Source organism: Oncorhynchus mykiss, chromosome 16 (assembly GCF_057628025.1).
Source record: "Oncorhynchus mykiss isolate SJ-2025 chromosome 16, ASM5762802v1, whole genome shotgun sequence".
Lineage (NCBI taxonomy): Eukaryota > Metazoa > Chordata > Actinopteri > Salmoniformes > Salmonidae > Oncorhynchus > Oncorhynchus mykiss.
In genome coordinates, this window is record NC_143037.1 from 43,502,331 (window position 1) to 43,523,876 (window position 21,546).

General features: G+C 42.2%; 1 protein-coding gene across 3 annotated transcripts in view; it reads right to left on the bottom strand.

Moving 5' to 3' along the window:
* Positions 1 to 21,546, bottom strand: part of LOC110491969 (limb region 1 homolog-like protein) — a 39,005-nt gene that overhangs the window by 9,979 nt on the left and 7,480 nt on the right. For all 3 annotated transcript variants that reach the window (XM_021565876.3, XM_021565877.3, XM_090202784.1), the window contains one exon: positions 2,831 to 2,915. In XM_021565876.3, the coding sequence (XP_021421551.1) occupies positions 2,831 to 2,915 (85 nt within the window). The remainder of the gene's footprint in view (positions 1 to 2,830; positions 2,916 to 21,546) is intronic.

Sequence of the window (21,546 nt, forward strand, 5' to 3'; positions counted from 1 at the left end):
TAGACTAGTTGAGTATCTGGAGCATCACAATTTATGAGTTCGATTACAGGCTCAAAATTGCCAGAAACAAATCATTTTCTTCTGAAACTCGTCAGTCTATTCTTGTTCTGAGAAATGAAGACTATTCCATGCAAGAGATTGCACGAGATCTTCAGGTTCTTGGCAACGCTGTGTACTAATCCCTTCACAGAACAGCGCAAACTGGCTCTAACCAGAATAGAGCGGGAGGCCCCGGTGCACAACTGAGCAAGAGGACAAATACATTGGAGTGTCTGGTTTGAGAAACAGACGCCTCACAAGTCCTCAAGTGGCAGCTTCATTAAAAAGGTACCAGTCTCAACGTCAACAGTGAAGAGGCGACTCCGGGATGATGGCCTTCTAGGCAGTTGCAAAGAAAAAGCCATCTTAGACTGGCCAATAAAAAAGACTCCTGACATGTCACTGATGCGTCATGAAACAGTGTTGTTTGATAAAGCCATTGTCTGTATACTTTTTTGGGCCTTTTCCCCCAGCATTGTCCCAGTTTCGAAATTACACGTTGTGCATTCTACTATTGCAACTTTCAAGAGTAAGTTGAAAGCCAGACTGAGGTCCTTTTTGGGGGGGACTAGGAAAACATATCCATACTAGAGGTCGACCGATTATGATTTTTCAACGCAGATACCGATAATCGGAGGACCAAAAAAAAGCCGATAGCGATTAACTTCTTTCTCCTACTTGAGACGCAGATGTCTCAAGTAGGCACCTGGAAATGCAAATGCGCTACGCTAAATGCTAAATGTACTCGTTAAAACTCAAACGTTCATCAAAATACACATGCAGGCTATTGAATTAAAGCTACACTCGTTGTGAATCTAGCCAACAAGTCAGATTTTTAAAATGCTTTTCGGCGAAAGCATGAGAAGCTATTATCTGATAGCATGCAACACCCCAAAATGCCTGAATGCGACGTAAACAAAGATTTAGCGTAGCCGGCGCTACACAAAACGCAGAAATAAAATATAAAACATTCATTACCTTTGACGAGCTTCTTTCTTGGCACTCCTATATGTACCATAAACATCACTATTGGGTCTTTTTTTCGATTAAATCGGTCCATATATACCCAAAATAGCTATCTATGGAAGCTGTGTAATTCAGAAAAAAACATTGTTTTAAAACGCAGCGTCATTTTTTAAAATTAAAAAAGTCGACGATAAACTTTCACAAAACACTTCAAAATACTTTTGTAATCCAACTTTAGGTATTAGTAAACGTTTATAATCTATCAAAATGATTACAGGGCGATGTGTATTCAATAGCTCCTCGTCTTCAAATCAATGGCTGAAAATGTGCACTTCAAAACATCCTGGCGGAGACCGGAAGAAATGGAATCCAGTTAGTTGGATTTACCAACAAAAAACTCCCCGGATAATGACGACAATGGTGACATCGTGTGGAATCTGTAGGAATTGCATGCAGGTCCATAATTAATTTTGTGCCTTTTTAACAATCCATGAAAGTGACGCATGGATATTATTTTTAGCTTTCAGTGAGCAGTTTTTCTTGCGCTTTTCGATGAAACACACGCTCCGTTATAGTCACAGCCGTGATTTAACCAGTTTTAGAAACTTCAGAGTGTTTTCTATCCACACATACTAATCATATGCATATACTATATTCCTGGCATGAGTAGCAGGACGCTGAAAAGTTGCGCGATTTTTAACAGAATGTTCGAAAAAGGAGGGGGTAGGATGAAGAGGTTTTAGTCGTCCGAATAAATAATTAAACGTGTTCAATTTGGTTTAAATAATGCAAAAACAAAGTGTTGGAGAAGAAAGTAAAAGTGCAATATGTGCCATGTAAAAATTTAACATTTAAGTTCCTTGCTCAGAACATGAGAACATATGAAAGCTGGTGGTTCCTTTTAACATGAGTCTTCAATATTCCCAGGTAAGAAGTTTTAGGTTGTAGTTGTTATAGGACTATTTCTCTCTATACCATTTGTATTTAATATACCTTTGACTATTGGATGTTCTTATAGGGACTTTAGTATTGCCAGCCTAATCTCAGGAGTTGATAGGCTTGAAGTGATAAACAGCACAATGCTTTACGCACAGCGAAGAGCTGCTGGCAAAACGCACAAAAGTGCTGTTTGAATGAATGCTTACGAACAAGCCTGCTGCTGCCTACCACCGCTCAGTCAGACTGCTCTATCAAATCACACACAAATACGAGCCTTAGGTCATTAATATGGTCAAATCCGGAAACTATAATTTAAGACAAAATGTTTATTCTTTCAGTGAAATACGGAAACTTCCTTAATTTATCGAATGGGCGGCAAGATTAAGTCTAAATATTGCTGTTACATTGCACAATCTTCAATGTTATGTCATAATTATGTAAAATTCTGGCAAATTAATTAAGGTCTTTGTTAGGAAGAAATGGTCTTCACAGAGTTCGCAACTACAACGACAGTGCTTTTTTCGCAAATGCGCTTATTAAATCACCACCCGTTTGGCAAAGTAGGCTGTGATTCGATGATAAATTAACAGGCACCGCATTGATTATATGCAACGCAGGACAAGCTAGTAATATCAAGCATGTGTAGTTAACTAGTGATTATGTTAAGATTGATAGATTTTTATAAGATCCTTTTGATGCTAGCTAGCAACTTACCTTGGCTCCTTGCTGCACAGGTGGTCAGCCTGCTAGGCAGTCTCCTCATGGAGTGCAATGTAATCAGCACCCAAAAATGCTGATTAGCGATTGTTATGAAAACTTGAAATCGTCCCTAATTTAAAAAAATTGGTCATTCCGATTAATCGGTCAACCTCAAACCCATACTCACCCGTGACATAGTCCGCATTCTTCTTGAAATGAGTGAGGATGAGGTAGGACAGAATGTAGAGGCATGTGAAGAGGAGGACACAGATCTGCAGAGGAAACAAAAACAAAACATTGGCACCATTTTTGAATTAGCAGGATGTGCTTTAACAGTTGCTTCTAGCTTTTTAGGGACGTGTGCAGCTTGGTTCACTTTTATCCAAATATAAGTAGAAGCAGAATACACACATATTGGACCAACATAATACCAACCCTTCTGAAATGAGTCATACAAACCATAGTAGGTTAGGAAAAAAATACACTAGGGTAAACTGTTAGAATCATAGAAATAGAATAACAGTAAGAAACAGTGGAATCTCTACTGTTGACCAATCACAGACGAAGGGGCGAAGATTTCGGCTTGCGCACGTGCGTGCGTATATATATATATATATATATATATATATATATATATATATATATATATATATATATATATATATATATATATATATATACACATACATATATACACACACACACACACACTCGAACAGCCCTCACCGAAGTCCAAAACCTCACAAAATGTCTTAATATGCACACACTTTTTTGAGCGGTTTCAGGTGATTAGCATGCGGGCGCCTTAAGTGAATCTAACAGAGGAGAAACCGCGCAGCTTGAGTGTCAGAGGGCGGGGCTCGTTGTGTGTTTCGGGAAGCAGCCACAAGACGAGAAAAACAGAAAAATACAAAATGTATAAAAACTATCGAAGCCTATTACCACCAGAGCACATAGCCTAGAGAAGCCTATTACCACCAGAGCACATAGCCTAGAGAAGCCTATTACCACCAGAGCACATAGCCTAGAGAAGCCTATTACCACCAGAGCACATAGCCTAGAGAAGCCTATTACCACCAGAGCACATAGCCTAGAGAAGCCTATTACCACCAGAGCACATAGCCTAGAGAAGCCTATTACCACCAGAGCACATAGCCTAGAGAAGCCTATTACCACCAGAGCACATAGCCTAGAGAAGCCTATTACCACCAGAGCACATAGCCTAGAGAAGCCTATTACCACCAGAGCACATAGCCTAGAGAAGCCTATTACCACCAGAGCACATAGCCTAGAGAAGCCTATTACCACCAGAGCACATAGCCTAGAGAAGCCTATTACCACCAGAGCACATAGCCTAGAGAAGACTATTACCACCAGAGCACATAGCCTAGAGAAGACTATGAGCGCTGATCCCCTCTGGCCAGTGGAAACGTTATGCATTTACAGCCTAAAATAGGCCTGTGTTAAAAGAAAATGTGATCAAATCTGGTTTATGTTCGAACTTCAGGTGGCTAGGCTACCTAGACCTTAGCAATCAAATTATGGACTGGAATTAAATCCACACACCAATAGTGATGACATACTGTGTGAGTAACTTTTAAATTAACGATGCAAAGGCCTACATGATGAAACCCTGCATAAAGCAAGCTCAGCCCTGTTAGTTCTACTGTGCAATTGCAGTTGTCTATTTTGTTTGTTTAAACCATACGACCGGATTCGAAAAAATCTGGTCCCATCATAGCCCATATAAAACCGTTTTACAGCTGATTTGTTACCATTTCATACCCTCCAATTTAGGTCCGGAGATTTACCTGGTTAGGTTAGCCTAGTGGTTATCCAACCTCTCCACAGGACCCCCAGACATGTCACAATATGGTTTTAGCCCTGAACTAGTTCACCTAATCAAGGGTTATTGACAAATTGAATCAGGTGTGCTAGTTCTGAAATAGATCAAATACATGAACCGGCTGGGGATCCCCTAGGAGAGGCTTGAGAACCACTGGGTTAGTCTTTATTGAAATACCCCACCACATCTTGGACCCGTGGAGCCACCTCTAAATTAACACAAATGAAGAAACATATCCTATAAGTATGCAATCAGACAAAATGGGGGAACTGTGGATACAACTTCCTCCACGCTCATGCATTATCATTATTAATATGCGCGCCACTAGAGATCGCTGCATTAGCACGTTTCTGTTAGCCAAAACATCCTGACGAAATACAACATATTACTGGCCTGCAAATGTGCCTGGAGCTTGTAAGTTAAACTGCCAACAAAAAGACCCATAACTGATCCAAATGTTTGCCCAATCAGGCAGGCTAGATGCAGTTATTTCAAAATAATAAGCATTCAAAACGACAGGCTATTCACTGCAGTTTACAGTCTAGACTAGAGTTTTGTGCTCACTTGCATTGTTGTTAGTATTGTCCCTAAAAAATAAAAATGAACCAATAGGGTAGCTTTCAGAGCTTGTACCCGGGGACTGGGAGCACCTAGAAGCTAGTGCATTTGGACTCCTTGACTTGCTCCACATTGTTACATAAGAGCCTTATTAGAAAATTGATATAATTATATTCCCCCCCCCCCCCCCCCCTTCATCAAATCTACACACAATAACAAAGCAAAAACTGATTTTAAGAAAATGTCTGCAAATTTAAAACACAGAAATATATTTACAAAAGTATTCAGACCCTTTACTCAGTACTTTGTTGAAGCACCTTTGGCAGTGATTACAGCCTCAAGTCTCCTTGGGTATGACGCTACAAGCATTGCGCACCTATATATTTGGGGAGTTTATCCCAGTCTTCTCTGCAGATCCTCTCAAGCTCTGTCAGATTGGATGGGGAGCGTCGCTGCGCAGCTATTTTCAGGTCTCTCCAGAGATGTTCAATCGGGTTCAAGTCCGGGCCACTCAAGGACATTCAGAGACTTGTCTCAAAGCCACTCCTGCATTGTCTTGGCTGTGTGCGTAGGGTTGTTGTCCTATTGGAAGGTGAACATTTGCCCCAGTCCGAGGTCCTGAGCAGGTTTTCAGCAAGGAGCGCGCTCCATTTTGCTCCGTTCATCTTTGCCTCGATCCTGACTAGTCTCCCAGTCCCTGCAGCTGAAAAATTTAATCCGCACAGCATGCTGCCACCACCACCAACTAGCCACTCTACCATAAAGGCCTGATTGATGGAGTGCTGCAGAGATAGGAGAACCTTCCAGAAGGACAACCATCTCCACAGAGGAACCCTGGAGCTCTCAGAGTGACCATCGGGTTCTTGGGAAGAGTCTTGGTGTTTCAAACTTCTTCCATTTAAGAATGATGGAGGCCACTGTTGCTTGTAGTCTGTGAAATGTTGTCCCATTCCTCTTCAATGGCTGTATGAAGTTGCTGGATACTAGCGGGAACGGAAACCCGCTTTCATACACGTTGATCCAGGGCATCCCAAACATGCTTAAATGGGTGACGTCTGGTGTGTCTGCAGACCATGGAAGAACGAACATTTTCAGCTTCCAGGAATTGTGTACAGATCCTTGAGACATGCTGAAACATGAGGGAGGTGATAGCGACAGATGAATGGCACGACAATGGGACTCAGGATCTCGTCACGGTATCTCTGTGCATTAAAATTGCCATTGATATGACCTGGCTATACCATAACTCCACTGTCACCATGGGGCACTTTGTTCACAACGTTGACATCAATAAAAACCACTCGCCCACACGACACCATATATGCCGTCTGCAATCAGCCCGGTACAGTTGAAACCAGGATTCACCCGTGAAGAGCACCCTTCTCCAGAGGCCATCAAAAGGTGAGCATTTGCCCACTGAAGTCTGTTACAACACTGAACTGCAGTCAGATCATGGTGAGGACAACAACCTCGCAAATGAGCTTCCCTGAGGTCCTGGGCTAGCATGGTTACACATGGTCTGCAGTTGCGAGGCAGTTGGATGTGCTGCCAAATGATCTAAAAACAACATTGGAGGCAGCTTATGGTAGAAAAATGTACATAAAATTATATGGCAACAGCTATGGTGGACATTCCTGCAGTCAGCATGCCAATTGCTCAAGCCCTCAAAACTTGGGACATCTGTGGCATTCTGTTGTGACAAAACTGCACATTTTAGAGTGGCCTTTTATTGTCCACAGCACAAGTTGCACCTGTGTAATGATCATGCCGTTTAATCAGCTTCTTGATATGCCACACCTGTCAGGTGGATGGATTATCTTGGTAAAGGAGAAATGCTCATTAACAGGGATGTAGACAAATTAGTGAGTATGGAACATTTCTAGGATCTTTTACCTCATGAAACATGGGACCAACACATGTTGCGTTTATATGTTTGTTCAGTGTAGTTATGTAGCCTATAGTTGATCGTTACACTTACACTTGTTTACTTTTATGCTCTATAAAAATGGAACCCTTTCGAATAAATTACTCAGATTTCCACCGGCACGCTGCAGTAGGCTGTGCCCATAGCAAAAGGTATTTTTTTATTTTATTTAAGTGGATAATACACTAGCTTCAGATAACCACACAGGTGAAGTCAACCGTGAAAAATAATTTTAAAAAAAATACACCTATGACATAACATACCGGTGATAACCAACGAGACCATGTTGATCATCACCACTTGGGAGTTGTAGTCATTATGGCTGCATTGCTGCGCGACATGCTTAACAAATCAAAGTTTGTTGGTCACGTACACAGTTTAGCAGAGAAGCTTGACAAGGCTGGGGGCTCCATGGGGTGTGTACAGACACATGAGGGGGGGTGGGGGGGGTGAGAGGCACAGATAGAGGAGGAACATTTAAGAGGAGAGAGAGAGAGAGAGAGAACAGGACCCAAGACATGGCACCAGAGCAAGATAAGCCAGGTAAGATAACAGGGAGACAAAGCAGGACAATCATAAGGACTCAGACATAGGCATAGTTGTGTAAATATTATTAGGTAGGCCTAGTCAAGATGTGTGGGGTTGGACTCAAACCTCGGTCAAATGTTTTTGAACTGACATCAAGCTTTTTCAGGTCACAACAAGCTATAACTTCCACATCAAAATGCAGTACAATCATCCACTGGAATGACAAGTGAGCGCCCAGGGCTGGTGTTCCTAAAGCCTTCATTGCTAAAGTAGCCCATGTTATTTCTCTTGACAACCCAGGCTCACACCACTTTGGGTGCGTCGGGAAACCCAGATCACCACAAGTGACACTTTACCATGAGACGGTTATTGGTTACAAAGAGACATTCGTGACAAAGACCAAGAGGGACAGATGGGTGTCTGCAAATAACCAGTTTACCCAGTTGGAGAGAGGGAGAAAGGGGGTGAGTGTGAGGGATTAGGAGAAGACTACACAGACCTTAAACCCCAACGAGGCTCAACATGCAGCCAGCCTGAATTGATTTAGACCCATCTAGTCTGTAGTATTTTGCAAGAGTTGACTCCTTGACCGACTGAACATTGATTTAATCCTATTTAAGCGGATAGTCATTTAAGCCGTCTGCTGACCCGGTTGTCTGGGGGGGGTAAACATCCGAGCCAAGCCAGACAGAGCTGGGCTGGCTGGGTTATGCATCAACTATATCTGCAGCCTGGAACTGTGCTGGAAAGGACAACTTCAAAAGGGGAAAATATATTTCTCTTATCAAATGTACCTGTGGACAAGGACCACATCTTCTACATTACAGTTGAAGTCGGGAGTTTACATAACGTAGTTTTAATGACTCCAACCTAAGCGTTTCAACCACTCCACACATTTCTTGTTAACAAACTATAGTTTGGGCCTCCCGGGTGGCGCAGTGGTTAAGGGCGCTGTACTGCAGCGCCAGCTGCGCCACCAGAGACTCTGGGTTCGTGCCCAGGCTCTGTCGTAACTGGCCGCGATCGGGAGGGTTAGGGAGGGTTTGGCCGGTAGGGATATCCTTGTCTCATCGTGCACCAGCGACTCCTGTGGCGGTCCGGGTGCAGTGCGCGCTAACCAAGGTTGTCAGGTGCATGGTGTTTCCTCCGACACATTGGTGCAGCTGGCTTCCGGGTTGGATGCGCGCTGTGTTAAGAAGCAGTGTGGCTTGGTTGGGTTGTGTATCGGAGGACGCATGACTTTCAACCTTCGTCTCTCCCGAGCCCGTACGGGAGTTGTAGCGATGAGACAAGATAGTAGCTACTAAACAATTGGATACCACGAAATTAGGGAGAAAAAGTGGTAAAATTCAACAACAAAAAAAACTATAGTTTTGGCAAGTTGGTTAGGACAGTTGGAAAAATTACTAACAAATGTTTAGACAGATTATTTCACTGAGCCAAAAGTCACCCAACTTATTGTGGGAAGCTTGTGGAAGGCTACCCGAAACGTTTGACCCAAGTTTAACAATTTAAAGGCAATGCTATACTAATTGAGTGCATGTAAACTTCTGACCCACTGGGATTGTGATAAAAGCTGAAATAAATCGTACTATTATTCTGACATTTCACATTCTTAAAATAAAATTGGTGATCCTAACTGACCTAAGACAGGGAATTTTTATTAGGACTAAATGTCAGGAATTGTGAAAAACTGAATTAAAATGTATTTGGCTAAGGTGTATGTAAACTTCCGACTTCAACTGTATCTGTAGCCCAACTCAATTGAACCAATGACCAATGAATTTTACCACATGCAGGTAACTATCACAAAAGAGCACTGTGACTTGAGGCCTGAATGAAATGCTCTTAATAGCATCTTCTCCTTTGAATGCACAATTTAATTGGTCCTTGTCTGGAAGGACAGTAAACTACCACTGTGGCAGTAAACAATCATGTACTCAGAAGAACGTTCCTCTTGAAACTAAATCTATGTACACATTAAGTAGGCTACACTCTCAGGACTACTCCAAATCACTGTTTTATTGTATGTAGTGGGGCATGAATACATTATTCACCAAAACTGAATGTGTTGAGTGAGTGGATGTGTGCTCTAAGGAAGTTGGAGGAGATCCTACACAAACTAAACCTATTAAAGAGACAACTAAGGACACAAAACACACATCCTCCCCGCCCAGCTCCATGCAGCTCAGAGGGAGATGGGTGAGGGCAGGGTGACAGGATGCAGGACTTTATCCTGAGGTTAGAGTAACAGATGTGTAAGTCCCCTTCTGGGAGAGTGGCAGAGAGAGACGTGACAAAAATGGCTTCCTCTGCCTAGTAAGGGTTGTGTCCCAATTGGCACTCTATTCCTTCTATAGTGCACTCCTTTTAACTACAGCATTGCGGACCTGCATTTCCTACAGATTGAAGAACGCATGTCCAAGCACACCTTGTCCGTGTGAACTGAATAATGGCCCTAAACCCAATCTATTGAAATATGATAACATACTAGACATCACCTCTTATTGTAATTGTAGGCATATCTGTTCAAGCAGGGAATTATTTCACTACAGTAATAGGTCAACTTCTTGTTGAAAAAATAAACGTTCAAGCATGCACACTCCCCATTACGTCAATGCTTAGACCCTACATTATTCTGACATATGTACAAAGTACATTTGACAATGGAAGAGGACGCGTTTCAGTATCAAATGGTGGTCCCCCCCGCTTCCTAGCCATAGGATCACATCCCAACAATGAGAGTCGAGGGGGAAAACAAGTGGTTCACTCACTCATTAGGCCTCGGTCCTGACCCATACAAACTAGCCTAACCACAGTAAAGTTCCTACCATTCCAGGATGGTTTCTCATTTTGGCAGTGAGAATAGATGCCACACTTTGGATGGGCAGTCAGGCTATGGGACACAGACTCAGACAGTCACAAAACAGGCTAAATCTTTGACAGAATTCAGCAACCAGGACAGGCTGCCTACAATGTTTTGCCAACATGACCTGAATGCAACAAAAACAACGTCTTCTTTGAAGGGTATAGGGCTAGATTACCCATTTACCACAGGCCAACTATTGTCTTATACAGTGCCTTGCGAAAGTATTCGGCCCCCTTGAACTTTGCGACCTTTTGCCACATTTCAGGCTTCAAACATAAAGATATAAAACTGTATTTTTTTGTGAAGAATCAACAACAAGTGGGACACAATAATGAAGTGGAACGATATTTATTGGATATTTCAAACTTTTTTAACAAATCAAAAGCTGAAAAATTGGGCGTGCAAAATTATTCAGCCCCCTTAAGTTAATACTTTGTAGCGCCACCTTTTGCTGCGATTACAGCTGTAAGTCGCTTGGGGTATGTCTATCAGTTTTGCACATCGAGAGACTGACATTTTTTCCCATTCCTCCTTGCAAAACAGCTCGAGCTCAGTGAGGTTGGATGGAGAGTATTTGTGAACAGCAGTTTTCAGTTCTTTCCACAGATTCTCGATTGGATTCAGGTCTGGACTTTGACTTGGCCATTCTAACACCTGGATATGTTTATTTTTTAACCATTCCATTGTAGATTTTGCTTTATGTTTTGGATCATTGTCTTGTTGGAAGACAAATCTCCGTCCCAGTCTCAGGTCTTTTGCAGACTCCATCAGGTTTTCTTCCAGAATGGTCCTGTATTTGGCTCCATCCATCTTCCCATCAATTTTAATCATCTTCCCTGTCCCTGCTGAAGAAAAGCAGGCCCAAACCATGATGCTGCCACCACGTTTGACAGTGGGGATGGTGTGTTCAGCTGTGTTGCTTTTACGCCAAACATAACGTTTTGCATTGGTGCCAAAAAGTTCAATTTTGGTTTCATCTGACCAGAGCACCTTCTTCCACATGTTTGGTGTGTCTCCCAGGTGGCTTGTGGCAAACTTTAAACAACACTTTTTATGGATATCTTTAAGAAATGGCTTTCTTCTTGCCACTCTTCCATAAAGGCCAGATTTGTGCAATATATGACTGATTGTTGTCCTATGGACAGAGTCTCCCACCTCAGCTGTAGATCTCTGCAGTTCATCCAGAGTGATCATGGGCCTCTTGGCTGCATCTCTGATCAGTCTTCTCCTTGTATGAGCTGAAAGTTTAGAGGGACGGCCAGGTCTTGGTAGATTTGCAGTGGTCTGATACTCCTTCCATTTCAATATTATCGCTTGCACAGTGCTCCTTGGGATGTTTAAAGCTTGGGAAATCTTTTTGTATCCAAATCCGGCTTTAAACTTCTTCACAACAGTATCTCGGACCTGCCTGGTGTGTTCCTTGTTCTTCATGATGCTCTCTGCGCTTTTAACGGACCTCTGAGACTATCACAGTGCAGGTGCATTTATACGGAGACTTGATTACACACAGGTGGATTGTATTTATCATCATTAGTCATTTAGGTCAACATTGGATCATTCAGAGATCCTCACTGAACTTCTGGAGAGAGTTTGCTGCACTGAAAGTAAAGGGGCTGAATAATTTTGCACGCCCAATTTTTCAGTTTTTGATTTGTTAAAAAAGTTTGAAATATCCAATAAATGTCGTTCCACTTCATGATTGTGTCCCACTTGTTGTTGATTCTTCACAAAAAAAAATACAGTTTCATATCTTTATGTTTGAAGCCTGAAATGTGGCAAAAGGTCGCAAAGTTCAAGGGGGCCGAATACTTTCGCAAGGCACTGTAGATTTGTTGACAAACTCTTACCAATTGTGATGTAAAGCTAGCCTGATACAGCTAATCATCAAATACAACAACTTGGGCTGGGCGATATTGCCAAAATACCATTCACAATATTTTTTTATTTTCTTTTTTTTAACAGTACTTAATGTTTTTTTAGTAAAAGTTCAACATTTGCTTTATGAATAGTGCGTGAACCTAGGGTGGCAACACATGCATGTGAATTCAATGAGTCTTTCTTCATTCTGATTGTATCATACTGTTCAATAAAAACAAATAATTGCCTGCATTTCCTACACTCATTTGAGATCATTTCCACACAGGCAGCAGGATATGGACAAAAAAAAATAATCTAGGCCTTATTTTTTTTTACCAGATGTTCTAATTGCGATGTAGATCAAAACACGGTTGGAATCAAAGAAAGAGAATGATTATTCTAATGATATAGTTAGGATAGAAATAGTGGGCCCTTTGAATACAGTGTTTGACAGGACAACGAATGAAAATGCCAGGGAAGAGTTAGTGACAGCTTAGGAACCAAAGTGTTGGTCAGTGTTTACTAGGGGTCCCCATAATCTTAGCCTACATTAAAATGTTTCTTCATGTAGCCAATATATTCAGGCTTCGCCTACTCCCCTTTGATTTAGAAGATCCTGTTGCAAACATTCTGATTTGGGCTTACACCGTCACTGGTATCAGGCTGTAGAGCTAGCCAGGTTTGCTGACTCAGTACATGTATTAGCTAGCCAGCTAACAAGCGATTAGCAGCTAACACGATTTAGCTAAAACCTAAGAAAAGACCAACTAAACTGAGCAAAAAAAGAAATGTCCTCACTGTCAACTGCATTTATTTTCAGCAAACATGTGTAAATATTTGTATGAACATAAGATTCAACAGACATACTGAACAAGTTCCACAGACATGTGACTAACCGAAATGGAATAATGTGTCCCTGAACAAAAGTAACAGTCAATGCAGCTGGTGGCCACACCAGGTACTAAGTACTGCAGTGCATCTCCTCATGGACTGCACCAGATTTGCCAGTTCTTGCTGTGAGATGTTACCCCACTCTTCCTAGGCACCTGCGAGTTCACGGACATTTCTGTTGGGTGGGGGGGGGGGGGGCTAGCCCTCACCCTCCAATCCAACAGGTCCCAGACGTGCTCAATGGGATGGAGAGCTGGGCTTTTCGCTGGCCATGGCAGAACACTGACATTCCTGTCTTGCAGGAAATCACGCACAGAACGAGCAGTATGGCTGGTGGTATTTCATGCTGGAGAGTCATGTCAGGATGAGCCTGCAGGAAGGAGGAGGATGTCTTCCCTGTAACGCACAGCGTTGACATTGCCTGCAATAACAAGCAGCTCAGTCCGATGATGCTGTGACACAGACCCAGACCCTCCATCTCCAAAATCCATCCCGCTCCAGAGTACAGGCCTTGGTTGTAACACTCATTCCTTCAACAATAAATCCGACCATCACCCCTGATGAGACAAAACCGCGACTCGTCAGCAAAGAGCACTGTTTGCCAGTCCTGTCAGGTCCAGCGATGGTGGGTTTGTGCCCATTGGCGACATTGTTGCCGGTGATGTCTGGTGAGGACCTGCCTTACAACAGGCCTACAAGCCCTCAGTCCAGCCTCTCTCAGCCTATTGCGGACAGTCTGAGCACTGATGGAGTGATTGTGCATTCCTGGTGTAATTTGTGCAGTTGTTGCCATCCTGTACCTGTCCCGCAGGTGTGATGTTCGGATGTACCGATCCTGTGCAGGTGTTACACGTGGTCTGCCACTGTGAGTGCGATTAGTTGTCCGTCCTGTCTCCCTGTAGCGCTGTCTTCGGTATCTCACAGTACGGACATTGAAATATATTGCCCTGGCCACATCTGGAGTCCTCATGCCCCCTTGCAGCATGCAAGGCGCACTCACACAGATGAGCAGGGACCCTGGGCATCTTTCTTTTGGTGTTTTTCAGTCAGTAGAAAGGCCTCTTTAGTGTCCTAAATTTCCATAACCGTGACCTTAATTGCCTACCGTCTGTAAGCTGTTAATGTCTTAATGACCGTTCCACAGGTGCATGTTCATGAATTGTTTATGGTTCATTGAACAAGCATGGGAAACAGTGTTTAAACCCTTTACAATAAAGATCTGAAGTGTTCCGGAATTTTAAGAATTATCTGAAAGACAGGGTCCTGAAAAAGGGACGTTTCTTTTTTGTCAATTCGCTCCTCGAGTGACGGGACAGGGCTAGGTCTGTGTGGAAAGCGGCATGGAGAGAGAAGAGGGATGACTCAAGTAGCAGTGTAAACTATAAAATGGACGCATATCACATTTAACAAACCAAACATTCAAATACCATTCTAGAAGATAAAGTAAAGACCCAAAACTGGCCCATGTATCAATACCGGTATATAGTCAAACACAATATACCACCCAGCCCTAGTTAAAACAAAAACAATTACAATACAGTACAAATGCTGAGTATAAAAACAAAAAGATTAGTGGCCTAGTACAGTGGTCCCCATCTCTGGTTCTTGAGTACCCCCAACAACACATTATTGTAACCCCGAACAAACGTACCCGATTCAGCTTGTCAACTAATCGTCAAGCCCTCGATGAGTTGAATCAGGTATGTTTGTCCAGGGCTACAACAAAAATGTGTGCTGCTGGGGGTACTCAAGGACTGTAGTTGGGAACCGCCGTACTAGCAGTCTAAGCCGCTGCCTCAGGGGCACATATACCTATGCAGCATGGGTTCATTTCTGGCCTAGTGCCATTTTAGCAGCTCTACGCCATTGTTCCTCTACTTCTATCCTGCCTGTCCAATAAACAAAACATTCGTGAGGAGTGGGACTGCCCCACTGCTTAAAAAGCAGAACGAAGATTAGCCAACAAACTGAATTAAATGTCAATGTGCAGTCTAAACCTGGGCAATAAGCAAGCTATATCCACAAAAGGGAAAGTACCGGTTGGTGGGGGGGGGGGGGGGGGGGGGGGGGGTTACAACACCCTGGGAGGGTTAAGTCGTTGAAGGTGAACACGCGTTTACTACTTGAACTGGTCCAAGAGTAAAATAGATTTTTGTATAACGTTGCAAAACGTTTTGCTACAGTATACTACACTGACCACAACAAGACCCTGGCAGTTGACAACAGGCTGAGGGGCCCGAGATTACCAGGTGGTTGAGAACAAGGTGGTGGTCTGGAGTTTAGAGTGGGTTTACAGTTATGATACAAGTACAAATGCTGCTGAGCTTTTGTGTTGAGGTGGTGGTAGGGGCAGAAAGCTGGCTCAACGTCATGCCCTGAATAAACCTTTGTGCTGAAGCAGTGAAATGCAAGTTTTGGAAACTGCTCACTTCCTTCCTAGCTTTTTACACATTACAGAGGTCCTTTCTATTGTGAAGACAGTTGGTACAGCATGGAACAACTCCACTATCGAGGTAGCCTTTTAGCCCAGAATACAAATCAACAGATTGATCTCGATGATTAAGCCATTCTGGAATTCAAGCAACACTGTTTACAAGTGGAATAAGAGGATATTTCTATTTATTAAGGATCCCCATTGCGTGTGTGTCTTCACAGTCCCATAAGGTATATTTGTGGGGGTTGTTCAACTGCTTGCATCAGTTACCTGATGTGAAATAGAGTTCTATGACGTCATGCATTCAGCATGTTTTTTGTAAGAAGTGTTGACAAGTAGTGATGAAGGTCAACGTCTCATCCAATGAGCCATGAGAGATTTCCGTGGCCCTTAAACATTTTTTTAAAAGTACTCTCCGTGTAAATTTAAGGGCCAGCGTGCTGCCCTGTTCTGAGCCAATTGTAACTCCGTGGCACCGGACCACATGGCTGAACTGTAGTCCAGGTGTGACAAAACTAGAGCCTGTAGGCACTGCCTTGTTGAGATCGTTAAGAAGGCAGATCTTTAGTATGGACAGACTTCTCCCCATCTTAGCTACTATTCTATCAACATGTTTTGACCTTGACAGTTTACAGGCAGTTTAGTCACGTCAACTTGCTCAATTTCCACATGTATTACAATAAATCAGTTGAGGTTCAAGGTTTAGTGAATGATTTGTTCCACACACACACAATGCTTTTAGTTTAGGTGAAATCCATTTACGCACACATTAGTAGCTCATAGAACCAAGGCCCTGTCTGAACTGTGGAAGGGGAGAAGATGAATGAATCAGGCAAGACACCTACGTGGTGTTACAGCTGGTCAATAGGATTGATTATGGAGGAATGAGACAAGTAGGTTATTTGAGCTACCTTCTGCCTTTCGTACTCTTGCCCCCATCGTGATAGTATAACATTTCAAAATGCAATTGGGAGGGAAACGCAACTGTTGTCCATATTAAAAAGACGAGGGTTTGAATTTAACAATGATAGGCAGTCATTGTAAATAATAATTTGTTAACTTGCCTAGTTAAAAAAATATACATTTTAAAAATTGAGCTCAAAGCACACTGTTAAACAATATTTCTGATACGGCTTTGAAATAACAAAAATTGCGCCTCGGCCATTGGGAGTGCACTAAGACTCACTTCAATATTTATTTTAGGACATTACATTTACTGTTAGATTAATACATGGCTAGTAGCAGTAGGGGTTATATTTAGAGTTAATGATTTAGCTAATGTGTTTTGAGTTTCCACTTCCTGTGGCGAATTGGCACCAATTGAATTAGGCCTATATACATTTTAGTTCAAAGATTAAGACCAATTCATCTCTTTTGAACTAAAAAAACAAAATCTGAAAAATCTGAAGCCCTATTGAAAGTAAAATATTACTAAAATATAAAAATTGCCAACCGAAAATTCATGACAATCACTGGATTAGGTTGCATATCAATATTTTGAGTCATGCATTCCTGCTTGGACAGGTTAGATGTAACACGCTCAGTAGTCGATTACACTTCTTAATAAAGCATTGTGAATGACTACGCCTTTATAAGATTGCAAATGTATTTGTTGTGTGACGCTGCAAAATGTTTTTGGGGTGACACCAATTTCAAAATGGGCTAGATTCATGTACAGTACAAGAAAAAAAAGTATGTGAACCCTTTGGAATTACCTGGATTTCTGCGTAAATTCTTCATGAAACTTGATCTGATCTTCATCTAAGTCACTACAATAGTCTGCTTAAACTAATAACAAACAAATATACTTTGTCATGTCTTTATTGAACACACCATGTAAAACATTCACAGTGCAGGGTAGAAAAAGTATGTGAATCCTTGGATTTAATAACTGGTTGACTCTCCTTTGGTAGCAATAACCTCGTTTTCAGTAGTTGCAGATCAGGCCTGCACAACGGTCAAGAGGAATTTTGTCCATTCCTCTTTACCATACCGTTTCAGTTCAGCAATATTCTTGGGATGTCTGGTGTGAACCGCTCTCTTGAGGTCATGCCATGGCATCTCAATTGGGTTGAGGTCAGGACTGGGCCACTCCAGAAGGCATTGTTTTTTCTTTCTGTTGAAACAATTGTTGATTTACTTCTGTGTTTTGGCTTGTTGTCCTGTTGCGTCACACTGCAAAATGTCTTGATAGACTCGGAAATTCACTTTCCCAACGATAGCAAGTTGCCCAGGCCCTGAGGCAGCAAAGCAGCCCCAAACCATGATGCTCCCTCCACCATACTTTACAGTTGGGATGAGGTTGATGTGCTGTATGTTCCTTCCAAACAACTCAGTTTTAGTTTAATCTGTCCACAGAATATTTAGCCAATAGTGCTGTGGAACATCCAGGTGGTCTTTTGCAAACTTCAGATGTGCTGCAATATTTTTGGACAGCTGTGGCTTCTTCCGTGGTGTCCTCCAATGAACACCATTCTTGTTTAGTGTTTACCGTATCGTAAACTCGTCAGATGTTAGCATGTTCGAGATTTCTGTAAGTATTTATCTGACACTAGGATTCTTCTTAACCTCATTAAACATTCTGATCGTATAGTCATCTTTGCAGGACGGCCACTCCTAGGGAGAGTAGCAACAGTGCTGAACTTTCTCCATTTATAGACAATTTGGCTTACCGTGGACTGACTTTTAGAGATACTTTTGTAACCCTTTCCAGCTTTATGCAAGGCAACAATTCTTAATCATCTGAGATCTCTTTTGTTCGAGGTATGGTTCACCTCAGGCAACGCTTCTTATGAATATGTTCACATACTTTTTCCAACCTACACTGAATGTTTAAATGATGTATTCAATATAGAAAAGATAAATAAACACAAATTAAATTACCAATTTATGAACAAAAATATAAGTGTTGGTCCCATTTTTCATAAACTGAGATAAGAGCCCAGAAATTTTCCATACGCACAAACAAATTTGTAAAAATTTAAAAAAATGTACATCCCTGTTAGTGAGCCTTTCTCATTTGGCAAGATAATTCATCTTGTTGACAGGTGTGGTATATCAAGAAGCTGATTAAACAGCATGATCACAAGAGGTGCACCTTGTGCAAGGGACAATAAAAGGCCACTAAAATGTGCAGTTTTGTCAACACAATGCCAGATGTCTCAAGTTGAGGGAGCATGCAATTGGTATGCTGACCGCAGGAATGTCCACCAGAGCTGTTACCAGAGAATTGAATGATAATTTCTACCGTAAGCCACCTCCAAATGTTTTAGAAAATTTGCCAGTACGTTCAACCGGCCTCAAAATCGTAGACCACGTGTATGGCGTTGTGTGGGCAAGTGGTTTGCTAATGTCAACGTTGTGAACAGAGCGGCAGTGGGGTTATGGTATGGGCAGGCATAAGCTACAACCAACGAACACAATTGCATGGCAATTTGAATGCACAGAGATTTGAATATGAATGCACAGCGATAACGAGACACAGAGTCCTTGTCCTGCCATGTTTCAGCATGATAATGCATGGCTCCATCTCGCAAGGGTCTGTATACAATTCCTAGAAGTTCAAATATCCCAGTTCTTCCATAGCCTGCATACTCAGACATATCACCCATTGAGCATGTTTAGAATGCTCTGGATCAATGTGTACGACAGCATGTTCCAGTTCCCGCCAAAATCCAGCAATGTCACACGGCCATTGAAGATTGGGACAACATTCCACAGGCCATCAACAGCCTGATCAAGTCGATTGCGAATTAGATTTGTCACACTGTATGAGACATATGGCGGTCACAACAGATACTGACTGGTTTTCTGATCCATGCCCCTACCTTATTTTTAAAGGTACCTGTGACCAACAGATATAAGTACTCTCAGTCATTAGACACCCATATACTAGTGCCTAATAAATGTATTTCAACTGATTTCCTCATATGAACTGTAACTCGGTAAAATCAATGAAATTGTTGCATGTTGCGTTTATAATTTTGTTCTGTATACATGTCAGATGTTAGTTTGTACAGTGCCTAAAGTACAGTACCGATTATCTACTTGGCTCATGGAACAAGGCTTGTTCTGGAGTAGCTAAGTCTACATGAGAACTGCTGTGCTTTGTGGGGTTAAGGGTCGTCTCCATGTGCCCTGTTGAAGCAATGAGGTCTGAAGTTCAGCGGGAGGTTGGGAGCAGCTGTACAGTGCCAACAGGCCAGACCAGGGTAGCATCTCACAGGGAAGTGAACATGCTGAAGCCAAGTGTCAACATGTCAGGTAAATTCAATACAGCACAAACATTACATTATATAACCAAGGCTTTGGAAGAGGAAGCATAGGCTAGCTCATGGCTAAGATGGCGCCTCGCCTTGAGCTCCGATAAAACGTTGCCCGTTTCTAACACTGAGAATCTGAATTAAAACACCCCGAACCTAAGCTCTTGAGAAGCCAAGGGCACCCCCTTTAGGTTCTTAGCAGAAGGTACGGAACACAGCTGGCTTCATGTGAACTACAATCCCAACGCTTCATTTAAACATTTTGAAAATGTAATAATCCACGCGTGCAGTTTTGGAAACCTTTGGAACAACTTTCATACCAGCGAGAAATAATATTCAAAACACAAAAGATACTTATTGTACGCAGATTAGCAAAGTTGCACCCGGCTGTCACACAGCCTCTAGCAGAGGTACGACATCCTCTCGCATTTCCATTGGACCAAAAAAATGTAGCATTAATTACCATAAACACGTTTAGCATCGCCAGTCCTCCAAGCATACAAGCTGCTGTTGCACTCCTTCGGAACAACTACATTTGAAAAAAGTATAATAAATCCATTTAATATACACCTAAATTAACATGTATTTATTGTGATGGCAGGTCTAAAGAAACATATGAAAAAAAATTACTTCAGAAGAACAGGAGTCGGCCTACTGTATGTTATCTGGCTGGATGTGGCTTGTATGGAGGCCTGGAGATGCTGTTAATTAATGTTAATTCATGCTAAATTACCGTGAGACTGGCAGTCTTTTGCATAACAATAACCGACTGACAAAATGTCATGACCACCACAGCCCTAGACTAGAGGGGGGGGGTTGATCAGCTTTAATATTGCAGATAGAGTGTAGCTTCCAGCAATGTAATTGTCTGCATCACATCCAATCCCCCATATTTTTTTAGAAGGGGACCCTTGGCAATAGGGCTTGGTGTTAAGACTTTTGAATCCATGCATTGGCCCCAGGGGGAAAAAAGAGAAGGGCCACAGATGCAAGAAAGGGCTCCTTCTTGGGTCACCCTTCTGTGTCTCAGCTGGCCCTTGATAATGGCTCTCAGGACCATTATATTACACACAAGTCATTGCAAGAAACAGTCTTCTGTGGGTGTGGGGGAGGGGGTTGTTAAGGGCCTGAAAATTCAAATGTGTCTCTTGTGGAATGGTTTTGGAAGCATAAGAACCTTACCTTTCATAACGGTGAGAGAAAAAAAATAAAAATTAAACAAAAGGGCTAAAATGATATACACCTTTATAGGGTTCCCACACGGCCATATTTCCATGTTACAGCACGGAAAACAGACAGAAGATAGTGGACTACCTGGGCTATTAGCTATCTGCGTCACCGTACACGTGTGTATACTGAAGAAGCCACAAACATGCTGTCATTGTTTTTTTGCTATGTCAAAATTGCTAAAAATTGATAATTGTCTTATGATGCATGCATTTGGAATTTGTTGCTAAAAGGAACTACTGTGGCGAAGACACCATAGGTGCGTCTCCCCACTTGCGCTCTCCAAACTAACGCCAGTGGAGAGTGCTTTGCTTGCTTTCACACGTTTAAAATGCATAAAATTGAGCAAATTGTCCCCTCCCCTCAATCTACACACAATATCCCATAATGACAAAGCAACAACTGAAATATTACATTTACATAATTATTCAGATCCTTTACTCAGTACTTTGTTGAAGCACCTTTGGCAGCAATTACAGCCTCAAATCTTCTTGGGTATGACATTAG